The sequence below is a fragment of the Narcine bancroftii genome, chromosome 12 (assembly GCF_036971445.1).
Source record: "Narcine bancroftii isolate sNarBan1 chromosome 12, sNarBan1.hap1, whole genome shotgun sequence".
NCBI lineage: Eukaryota > Metazoa > Chordata > Chondrichthyes > Torpediniformes > Narcinidae > Narcine > Narcine bancroftii.
Window position 1 is genome coordinate 63122443 of NC_091480.1, and position 12103 is coordinate 63134545.

Here is a 12103-nt window from a genome sequence, read left to right on the forward strand (position 1 = left end):
GAAAGCAGACATTTAACAAATGAAATTACACTTAAAAACTGCCACATACAGTTGCTGTATGTATTGTAAGGTAAAAACATCATGAGATGGGACCAGAGAAGGAGTCACCCAGTACTAAGGAGTAACAGAATGCAGATGTGACCTTGTACACTCAAGATAAGCTTTGCACTAACAAGAATGATGTGCAGCAGACTAACAGAGAAGGGTAGCAACAGTTTATTCATTGGACAATGTAATGGTATGATAATTTACTAAGTACGTATCCTGAGGTATAAAAAAAACACCACTTGATGATAACGGCAGAATGCGCCTTCTCCAACTAACACTGTTAGTTGCAAGTGTTACAATCCGGCAATAAAGAACAAAGAACCTTGATTTCGACTCAGTCTGGTGTTTGACTCACTCATTCATGAACAAAGCAGACCTAACAGTATGCACGTACTAGGTGGAAAATAGGGAGACCCAAAGCTCCCCAGGAGGGAGGGAGGGTCTGAGACAGAAGGGTACTGCTTTCATGCATTTTATAACAGCTGCTTGCACTGCAGTATTGCTAAAGAACGGGGCAGGCAATAAAATTTCAGAAAAAGAGAAGCAATATTTGACATTTTGATATAAAAGTATTTTTTAATTAACCCAATCTCTCATCAGATTTGATAAAGACAGAGAAAGATACAGCCCACTTTGAACACCTATCATTTTAGGTTTCACTGTACATCAGGCTCATCAAATACTTCATCAGAAAACATGACTAAATTGGTTTTCTGTGTCTCCCACAGGAGAATAATTGTGGTAAAAATATAGACTATAGCAATCTTGAAGGCAAGACTCAATTCAGTCAATTCCAACTCAAAACTATCTGTTGAAAATCCCTACACTTCAACAAGCTTTACTAAAAAGATTATTCTTTGCCAAATAATACAAAAATACATTAACAGAGGTATTTTAATCTTTCAGCACTGACACCCATTAATATTCATCCTCCAACACTGTTGGTTCTAGATGCTTTCCACAGCAGACTTTCCTAAATATTTCTAATTGATTCCATTAAAAAAAGTTATGGACGAGGAATATGAGATACAGGGAGACTGGAAACCTCTCCTTACAACAGAGAAGATCAAGATCGTGATTTAATACAAGTGCACAAAATCCATAAATGTTATGATGGAGTAAAGGAAACAAACTGGCAGTAGATCAGTAACCAACTGATGCAGAGTGAGATGATGGACAAGAAACAAAGGGTAGATGAAAGTTTGAGGAGTTACAAACTGAAACATTTACGCAGATGGACATACTCAGTACGAATTTTCAAAAGCAACACAGATAAAAACAAAATGCAGGGATATACAAAAACAGCTAATTGTACCAGTAGAACAGCATTTCCAAAGAGCTGGCACAATGGGCTGAACAGCCTTCTCCTCCACCTTAACATTCCACAACACACTTAGCACTGAGTTGAGAAACTGTTCCTATCATTTAAAGGATGCACTAATTCTCCAACTCATGAGCCCAGCTGAGTACAGAACCTGACTGCGCATAGAGCCCATCATGTGGTTACATTTCACCCATTTCCTGTCTCACCTGGTTCCCCTCTCAAAAGTTCTTTTCTTCTTTGCAGCCAGCTCTCTCTGCTTTAAGATTTCAAGCTCCCTGGACTCATTATCTTTCTCCTGTTGAGATTTTGCTTGCCCTGAAGTGGCAAGTTGTTCAGGGTCCTGTCGGGGAAATTCAAAAAATGTTCTATTCAATTTCTATCTTAGTTTGCTGAAACAGAGCCAATACTACATTCTGTTGAGCTTGTGCATCATGACTGTTGTACCAGGCGCTTTGGCGGTACCTGCACAACTAATAAAAGAGACCGATCTCTCAAGGCAGGTCCAAAGATTTGATGTTGGACAGTAGAGAACTCAAGTGGGAAGTACACCACAACTGGCCTTGAAACCTAGAAGAGGAAATTGGGAGGAGACAGAAAAACAAATAAAATTAACCAATCACCTCCTCGGCTGTTGCTGAAGCACTCTCAATTTGATTATTAGATGTTCAAGAGCAGCTCTGGGGAATTACAGAGGCACAAAGAAAGACGTGTATTTCAGAGACTCAGTGTCCTGAAGTGCACCGACAGTGTCATCCTAGATATTTGGACTTCAGGCCCCTGGAGAGATGAGGAAACTTCTAGCGATAGAACCACAGCCTATCTGCAACTTCCAATCCTCATCACAACACTGAGATCTGGGTACAAAAGCACAGTCCATCAATTTCTTGCCCATTTATAGCAAAAACTTTATCTGTAACCAAAATTGTACTGTTACTGAACTGATTCCACCATTCCATCCCACCCCCCCAACCAAAAGTGACAAGGCACTAACTTGATTTCTGAACACAAGGGAAATTATCTCCAGTATGTGCATGGCCCACTGCTGCTCTTCCTGGGAAGCTGCCAGAAATTTAATCAAATCATCCATCCCACTCATGTGCATGGCCCATAACACCTTATCATGCACGCTGGCATCGTCATCAATATTCTGCATGAAAATAAAATTGGGCGTTAACAACAGAAAATACATGAAATTACTGAAAGGTTAAGTGCAAAGGAAAACAAAATCAAGGTACTGTGGTTTAATAAAACTTATAAATAAGTCTTTTACATGGCAAATAAATAATTTATCATTATAAACCTTCTCTTCCTCAAGGTCAGCAGGCACATGTAGAACATTTCGAACCAGCAACAAGATCCTTTCAATCAGTAGGTTATCCTCCTCCTGCCTCTGCTCCCAGTCCTGTTACAGAAACAGCTTTAAGTGCACAGAAAATAATTCACAAGTAAGCATAATTCTTGTTTCATTAACACTTCAGATAAGCTCACAGGGCACTGCTTGATCCATCAAAGGAATTTTAAGTTAAATATTGTTTAAGACAACTCAATCACATTCAAGCTATAACCATTGAAGGACCAATAGATGATACCTGGGTACAACATTTATAAATTAAAAATCTCAGAAGTAATAATAAGTAGTTATAAAAATAGTGCCCCTCCTCTCCAGAAGGTGAGGTTACTTTCTAAGATGAAGCTCTACACGATATTGCTTTTGTTTTATTTTAAATGTAAAAGCAAATTTGGGAAAATGTGCAATTCCAGAAAAAGTCAATCAAAAGCAGGAATTTCTTCCCAACTCTGGAAAGTTAAGCTGCGTTGGCTGTGATTAGAGGACTGTCAGGCAAGGCTCTTTTAAATAAAGGTATATTTTCACTTACTAGTTGCAAGAGATCATAGAGTTTTTCACTGAGGACCACAAACACCTTTTCATTTGCAAAAGCCTACAACATAAAGAGTTGATTAGTGGCCAATGGATATTTACTATCGACAAATAATTTCAGGCGACACTAATCTGACCAGAAATCATTATCCTCCTCCACAACCCCCCCCCCAACAAAAAATCCTAATTTCCTAACATTATGTTTCTCCCCATACCACTCACCATCTTCTTCGCTCCCACAGCCCACCTTGGTTCCCACCCTCTACTGCCCTCCATTTTTTCATGGTCACTCTGACAGTTTGTTGATGAGATAGCCTCTACCTTATGACTTCTTGTGATGCAAACTATGAATTGAGGATCAGATTCTTTTATTTACTTGCCTCTTTGTATCCCTGCAGATACGAAACCACTTGCAAAAAGTGATGCCTGGAGGTAGGGCTGGTAGGAACTTTCCCAAAACACAGAAGTGCTGGCTGTGTTAGATTTACCAATAATCTAGATGAAGGGGAGCAACAAATCAGACATCAGGCTATATCACAAACGAATCACAATAATTACAATTGTAACATGCATCAAGTCAAAACTCACAATATCTAGGAGCAGATGTAGGCCCATCGAGTCTGCTCCGCCATTTTAATTACGAGCTGATTCATCCACCCATTCAGTCCCACTCCCCGGCCTTCTCCCCATAACCCTTGATGCCCTGACTAATCAAATACCTGTCAATCTCTACCTTAAACACATCCAACAACCTTGCTTCCACAGCTGCCTGTGGCAATGTTCCACAGACTGAGAACCCACTGGCTAAGGAATTTGTTCTGCATCTCTGCTTTAAATTGACAGCCTTTTATCCTGAAATTATGCCCTCTTGTTCAAGACGAGAAGCATTCTTGCCACACCTACTCTGTCCAGGCCTTTCAGCATTCAAAATCCCTCTATGAGGTCCCCCCTCGTCCTTCTGTATCCAACGAGTCCAGTCCAAGAGCTGACAATCGTTCCTCATATACTAACCCTTTTGTACCTGGAATCGTTCCAGTAAATCATCTCTGAACTCTCTCCAACACCAGCACATCTTTTCTCAAATAAGGTGCCCAAACCTGTACACAGTTCTCCAAGTGAGGCCTCACCAGTACTTTATAGTCTCAACATTACATCCCTGCTTTTATATGCTATTCTTCTAAAAATGAATGCCAACATTGCATTTACCTACTTCAGCAACAACTCCATTTGGAGGTTAACCTTTTGGATATCCTGCACAAGGACTCCCAAGTCCCTTTGCACCTCAAAATTTTGAATTTTCTCCCCATCGAAATAACAGTCTGCCTGTCTATTTCTTCTACCAAAGTGCATGACTGTACACTTCCCAACATTTTATTTCATCTGCCATCCCTTTGCCCATAGAAAATCCATCCAAGTCTCTCTGCAGCCTTTTGATATCCTCAACACTGTATGCTCTACCACCTATTTTGGCAACATCTGTAAATATAGCCACAAAGCCATCTATGCTATAATCCAAATCATTTATATACAACGCAAAAAGAAATGGCCCCAACTACGACCCCTGCGGAACACCACTGACAACCAGTAGCCAAACCAGAATAGGATCCCTTTATTCCTACTGTTTTTCTGCCGATCAGGCAACGATCTACGCATGCTAGCATCCTTCCTGTAATTCCATGGGAATTATGTCAGGTTTGACATTTTCAGTTTTGCAAACAATGCTCCATGTGAGGCCTACCCAATGTTTTATTGAGCTACAACGTGACTTCCCAATTTTTATACTCAATGCTCCAACTGTACACCATATGGTTTATTTCCCACCCTATCCACTTGCATAGCTACTTTCAAAGAACTATGGACTTGAACCTCAAGATCCCTCTGCACATCAATACTCCTGAGAGTCCTGCCATTAACTGTATATTTTTCCCTTATGTTTAACCTCCCAAAGAAGTTTCACATTTGCCTGGACCATCTGCTGTTCCTCTACCTATATCTCCAACTGATCTTTATCCTTTGGTATCCTTTGATAACCTGACTCTCTATCCACAACTCCACCAATTTTAAAGTTAACTGTAAAATTACTAACCAGCCCACCTACATTTTTATACTCACAAACAACAGAGGTCTAATATAGAGCAGCAAGACATTCTTGCCCCATGAGCATATCCTTTTGGAATGAAAACTAACATTTCATCTGCTCATTGCGCCTCAATATTGCTTTTAGCTGGATGTACAAGGACATCCTGGTCTCATTACACCTTCCCTTTTCCCAACTCATCACCATTCAGATGATTTTAATACACAAAGGTGCTGTAGAAACTCAGCAGGTCACATAGCACCATTAGGAACCAAAGGTATATATAACCAATGTTTTGGGCCTGAGCCCTTCATCAAGGTACGAGCAAAAAGCAGACAGGAACTTAAATAAAAAAGTGGGGGAAAGGAGGGAAGCTGGGGCAGGAGCACAGGTCACCAGATAAGAGATCATGGGTGGACATGGGTGGGAAGGCAGAAGAGAAGTGAGATGATAAGGGGAAGGGGGTAGCTCTCTGAATGGAGAGGGAAGGGGTGGAGAGCTGAAGGAAAGGAGAAAGAGGGATAGGAAAGAGAGAGACAAAGGAGGGGCCCAAACAGAAATCAGAGAAGTCGACGTGAATGCCTTCTGGTTGGAGAGGACCCAGATAGAATATTTGATGTTGTTCCTCCAATTTGCAGGTGGTTTCAAACTAGCAGTGCATTGAGGCCAGGGACTGACATGTCAGAAAGGGAATGGGGCAGAGAATTGAAAGGGTTGGCCACTGGGAGGTCTCTATTATTGCAATGGACAGAGCAAAGGTGCTAAAAAAAAAAGAACTTACCAGTCTGCGTTCAGTCTCTCTAATGTAGAAGAGGCCACAACGGGGGATCGGATGCAGCAGATGACCCCTGCAATTTCACAAGTGAAATGTTGCTTCACTTGGAAGGGCTGTTTGGGGCCCCGAATGGTGGTGAGGGATGAGGTGTGGATGCAAGTGTAGCATTTCCTGTGGTCATAGGGGCAGGTACCAAGGGGGAATTAGTGGGAAGGGATGAATGAACAAGGGAGTCACAGAGAGAGCAGTGCCTGCAGAAGGTGAAGAAGATGATGTGTCTGGTGGTGAGATCACATAGTATTTGGCCTAAATTATGGCCGATAATATTTTAAACTTAGACATACAGCACGGTAACAAGCCACTTCAGCCCACGAGTTCATGCTGCCCAATTTACACCCAATTAACCTTCATCCTCGGTATGTTTCGAACGGTGAGAGGAAACCGGACCCCCCCGGGAAAACCCACACAGACACAGGGAGAAGGTACAAAGATCTTACAGACAGCACGGGATGTTGAATGCTGGTAGGATGGTAGATGAGGTCAAAGGGAATCCTAACCTTGTTGCAGCTAGGGGTGGAGGGAGCCAGGGCAGATAATGTGGGAAATAGAGGACATACAGATAAGGGCTGAGTTGCCACCCTCCAACCAGGTGGCATTAACGTCAATTTCTCCAGTTTTCATTAGGCCCACCCCCCCCCCCCCCCCCCCCCCCCCGCCATATCTGTCTACTTTCCTCCAACTTCACTCTCATTCCCTCTCCAGTCTGAAACCTAGCATTCTCAGCTTTTTCTTCTTTTGCCCTCCCACCCATGACCTCCTGCCTGGGGGTGTATGCTCCTCCCCCTGCCCCTTCTTCCCTCCACCTTTTTATTCAGGCTCCTGTCTGCTTTTTGCTCATACCTTGATGAAGGTAATGAAACATTGGTTATATACCTTTGCTTCTTTTTGTGCTGCAAGACCTCCTGAGTTCCTCTAGCACCTACAACCACAGCATCTTCAGATTTTCTTGTTCAATGTTATTCAGATAATTTGCGCCTGTGATTATACAAATTCTGTAATACAAATTACTTGTGCTCCCACATCCACCTCTTCTGCTTTATCCACACTTGGCAAAAGCACTCTGTATAGCAAAAACCTAATTCAGTACAAACCTGATCACTGTTTCATAAAGCATTTTCTCCTGAGGGTACTGTGCAATAATAGGCAGCAAATCATTCTGTACAATCTGTGCAGCTCCCAGCTGCTGCCGAATGGCTCTCGTCTCATCCTCATGTCTCAGGAATCTGATAAGATCCTTGATACTTTCTGCAAAACAAAAATGAATTTTAGTTGTGATTTCAACCAAATAAAAGTTGTTTTCAAATTTCAGCACTCTTTCAGCATGATCCCAGTGACTTTCAATGGGCCATTAAATTCGCAACTTTTCTGGCAAAGGCTTAGAAAGTGAGTGCGAGCAGTTACCGTCACCATGACCAACCCTGTTTTATTTCTAACCAGAAAAAAATCTTTAGAATACAAAATAAATTTGTGGAGCAAAGGATGATAGTTCTCGCAATGAGGGATGGGCCAAAAGGAATCTTTCTTTGTGTACATTGATCAGGAACAGCTCAAGGGTGGTGTCATAATCAAACAGCACAGAGATAGGTCCTTTGGCCCATCATTCCCACGCTGACCATCAAGTATTTTATCTATACCAATCTCATTTATCAGCACTTTCTCCATATGCCAAGGCACACCATATTTTTATTCTACTATTCCCAGAAGTTACGAGGTAAACTGAAAAGTTACAGCTGGGGTAAACCAAGGATTAAAATGCTGAAAAGTTTATGCTGCTGGGAGAGCGGAGGCACAGCTATTTTTTTTTTTAGACATACAGCACGGTAACAGACCACTTCGGCCCACAAGTCCGAGCCGCCCAATTTACACCCAATTAACCTACACCCCAAGTGTGTTTCGAACTGTAGGAGGAAACCACAGCCCCGTGGGGAAAACCCACACAGCATGGGATTTGAACCCGTCTAGTCCCGATGGTTGGCGCTGTAAACTGCTATGTTAACCATGCCACCCTGTGGGGTCTTACTGCTCAGTCATTATGCTGATGGCTATGCTCAGTGTCTCCGAAATGACTCTCTCTTGCTTTTCTTTCTCTCTCCGGTGGGGTGCTGGGTGAGTGACATCACTTTATGTCAAGCAAAAGTTAACGAATTTTGTGCATTTATACACATAACAATAAAGAACTCTTGAAATTTATTGCTCTGCAGGGCAATTAATAGGCGACAAGGCTAGAGGGCAAGTAATTTGTGTGGTTGATTCAAGATTCTTTTATATTTCTTTTAAATGTAATATTAAATGAAATTTCCTTTAGTCTGCTGAGGAATTCAAAGAGTTGCCATTAGTATTGTCCTCAGCACCCTTTTGAATCCCAGTCCTGAAACCTGCTTCCCATGAGTCAGTCTCCAGTGGCCTGCAGTCTGTGTGAGTCCCCTGACCACAAGTCGGCAACAGCCCGCAGCCTGTGCGGGCCCTTTGCTGCTGAGCCTCTTGCTGGTCTGCTACCATGGTCACCATCCTGTAGGGTTGTTTTCTATGCTTCTTCTCAACATAGGTGGGGGGGAGGGAGGTGTTTCTCCCCTTTTCTGGTGCCCTGAGCTGGTCTGCTGCTCTCACGGAGTTTGCAACCCTTCGAGGCCACTGCCGAACACAAACACCACCATCTTGGGCACAGACCCAGTGGTTGCAGGATTTTTAAAAAAGTTGGCTCCTTTTTGCAGGCAGTTTAAAGCCTTTACGAAGTCGTTGGCATTAGGACTGAGTGGTTGAACCCTGCAGAGAAGCGCTGTGTCTCCACTCCCTGCTCTCAACTCATTGCTTCCTTGGTAACTATCACCGTAACAAGCCATTAAGAAAAAAACAATCTATTCTTACTGTATAAGTTTGCCAAGGGAAATTAAATCGTAGATTATTAAAATAAAACTAAAAAGTAGCAAGAGTGGTAAAATCATCAACGCATGTGAGATGTGTACAACTACAAAACAATTAGGGTGGATTTGGGCAGAGCAGGTTCGTAGGCCAGAAGGGCCTGTCACTGCACTATGTCTCTTAAAAACCATCTCTCAACTGTGTGCTACAGCTTTAATACAAATTGAAGAAGCAAGGAACATTTAAATCACAACTAAAATTTCAAGTGAAGTGACTCACCTAAACAATCAGGCTCTTTATGATAATGGTCTCCTTCCAGGTATCCCAAGGCATTGCATGTTGCTAATAGTTCACAATTCATTATGCTCTAGTCCACACAGGGCACGCTTCAGAGCGGAAGACAGGGAAAACGCAACCAAAACAACCACAGCTTGGAGAGAAAAGGGTGACATTTCTTTATTGTGCAAAAATGCAGAAAAAAATAGACAATAGAACACTGACTGATGTCTATGGGGGGGAGGGGTAAAGGGAGGGAAACATGCATCTATGAAAAAAAAAGGACAAAATGTATCTGTTCTCACAGTCCTACAAATGCAACTTCTAAGTTAACCAAAAGGTAATTGCAAAATTTCGCAAGGTACTCGTGTTGACATGAATTGTTGGTCTTGACCATACACAGTTGCTCTCTTGCCATCTCCATCAGATCCTGACAGAAGGAAAGACACCAAAATGGTGGAGGAACTCAGCTGGTCTTTGTAGCATTCATAAGAGACAAAGATACATTGCAGACATTTTGGCCCTGAGACCTTAAGGAAAAACAATCAGAAAAGGCAGAAGAAGGATATATCAGAAAGTCTCAGAATTCAAACAATGGGGGAGGAATCCAGACCAACCAAAGATGTTAATTGGATGGGATAAGGGACAAGGTAGAATTTATTATGTCTGTGCAAAAAGAGACAGGGAGGGGGGAGGCAGAGGGTGGGGGTATTAATAAAAGCCAGAGAAGTCGATATTAATGCCAACCGGTTGGAGGGTGCCCAGTTGGAAGATGAGATGTTGTTCCTCCAATTTACAGGTGGTCCCAGTCTGGCAATACGAGACCATGGACAGACATGTCACAAGGGAATGGGATGGAGAATTGGTGGGTGGCCACTGGGAGATCCCCGCTGCTGCGGCAGACAGAGCCAAGGTGCCAACGAAGCAATCTCCCAGTCTGTGTTCAGTCTCTCCGATAGAGAGGAGACCACAACAGGAACACTAAATGCAGTAGATGACCTCTGCAGATTCAATAGTGAAATGTTGCTTCAGAATTTACTGTCATGAACAAATCATGAAATTCAGTGCAGTATCATAGTGCAAACATTCAGATTATAACCATCTTACATTACTATTAAAAAATATAAATAGTGCACAAAAAGTATGGAGTGAAGTCTGGTGCTTGTGATGTCACAGGCCAAGTTAACAACCTTCTGGAGTTTATTCTTGTCCTGAGAGTTGGCACCTCCATTCCAGGCAGTGATGCAGCCATCCAAAATGCTCTCCACAGTACACCTGTAGAAGTTTACGAGAGTCTTCGGTGACATACCGAATCTCCTCAGACACCTTGCAAAATATAGCCACTGGCGAACCTTCTTTGTGATTGCATCAACATGGAAGCTCCAGGACAGATCCTCAGAGATGTTGACACCCAGGAATTTGAAGTTCTTGACCCAATCCTCTGCTGAGCCCTCAATGAGGACTGGGTCGTCTTCCCCTGACTTCCTCCTGAAGTCTCTTTGGTTTTGCTGACATTGAACACAAGGTTGATCAAAGAGGTACAACCTGTACTTCATATAGCAGAGATAAAGATAATAACCAACATTTCAGGCTTGAGCCCTTCATCAAGGTACATATCATTATCCATGCTACATAAAAGGACACTGACTTGCTGAGCTTCTCTGGCATTGTATTTTTACTGTTTTGACTCGACTTGGTCCAGCTGGGACATTTTTTAAATATTTTATTTAAGTTTTAAGAAAATACAGAATATCGGACTCAATTAATAATAACAATATTGAATATAAAAATCATAGAAAAATATTCATTAGGTCTGAAAAAAATAAAAAGGAGAGTCGCTCTTTTCTCAGCACCCTCTCCCCAGATTGGAAAGAAAAGGGGACAGGTGGCAGGGAATAGAGGGAGATAAAAAGAAAGAAAATAGAAAGGAAAAAGCAATAGGAGCAAGGTTCAACATCTAAGTCACATCATTTTAAAGTATTAAATTTCTAATAAGGAGTATTGACAAATATCAAATTATACAATCTGGGCATTTCAGTAATTTAAATAAGGTTGCCAAATTTTGACAAACATATCTATTCCTAAGACTATAAATAATCTTCTCAAGGGGAATGCAACTTTGCACGTCCATGTTCCAACGATCAATGTGAAGTCGGGAATTGGATTTCCATGTTGCTGCTATACATTTCCTGGTTATTGACAATGCAATTTTAATAAATTTAGATTTACTTCTGGAGAGGTTAACTTTTATAACTGTGAAATTCCCCAGAAGAAACAATTCCAGGTCATGTAGGGAAGTTCACCCCCACAATTCTTGTCAACACTCTCCCCCAATTCTATCCAAAGGTCATACTTTTGTGCATAACCAGGGAGAATATGAAAAGGTACTAACATCTCCTCGTCGTCATCATAGCTATCCCTCGAGGGCGAGGATGATGGTCTTCATTCCTATGGGCTCTCAAGTGGCTTATGAGTTCACACCTGTGCATGTATTGGTTCAGTGTGTACTTTATATTTCACTCCAAGAAGCACACGGTACTTTAAAAATCAAACAACTCATTCCAACAGCATGGAAACCACGATGATTGGAGCTGATGGATTTGTTGCAGCCTTCGTCCGCATTCAGTCGTTGAGTTCAGAGTAACTTCGTCCGCTTGTCCCACCGTTGAGGTCTTGGTTGGATTGTTCTTTGTCAGGGACCTCACCCTCAACCTAACCGCCACGGGTGGCCCTACCGGGAGTAGAGCTCGAGACAGCATCGCAGGATAAGCTTCTCCACTATGTCAAGGCGCGGTATGGATGTTG

At 42.2% G+C, this 12103-nt stretch overlaps 1 protein-coding gene across 1 annotated transcript in view; it reads right to left on the minus strand.

Annotated features, from left to right (window-relative positions):
- Nucleotides 1-12103, minus strand: part of timeless (timeless circadian clock) — a 46385-nt gene that overhangs the window by 32538 nt on the left and 1744 nt on the right. Inside the window, exons 2-8 of the mRNA XM_069906413.1 lie at nt 9302-9452; nt 7255-7408; nt 3632-3746; nt 3250-3312; nt 2673-2774; nt 2364-2519; nt 1579-1712 (exon numbers count right to left, since the gene is read on the minus strand). Coding sequence (XP_069762514.1) covers nt 1579-1712; nt 2364-2519; nt 2673-2774; nt 3250-3312; nt 3632-3746; nt 7255-7408; nt 9302-9383 — 806 coding nt within the window. The 5' untranslated portion in view covers nt 9384-9452. The remainder of the gene's footprint in view (nt 1-1578; nt 1713-2363; nt 2520-2672; nt 2775-3249; nt 3313-3631; nt 3747-7254; nt 7409-9301; nt 9453-12103) is intronic.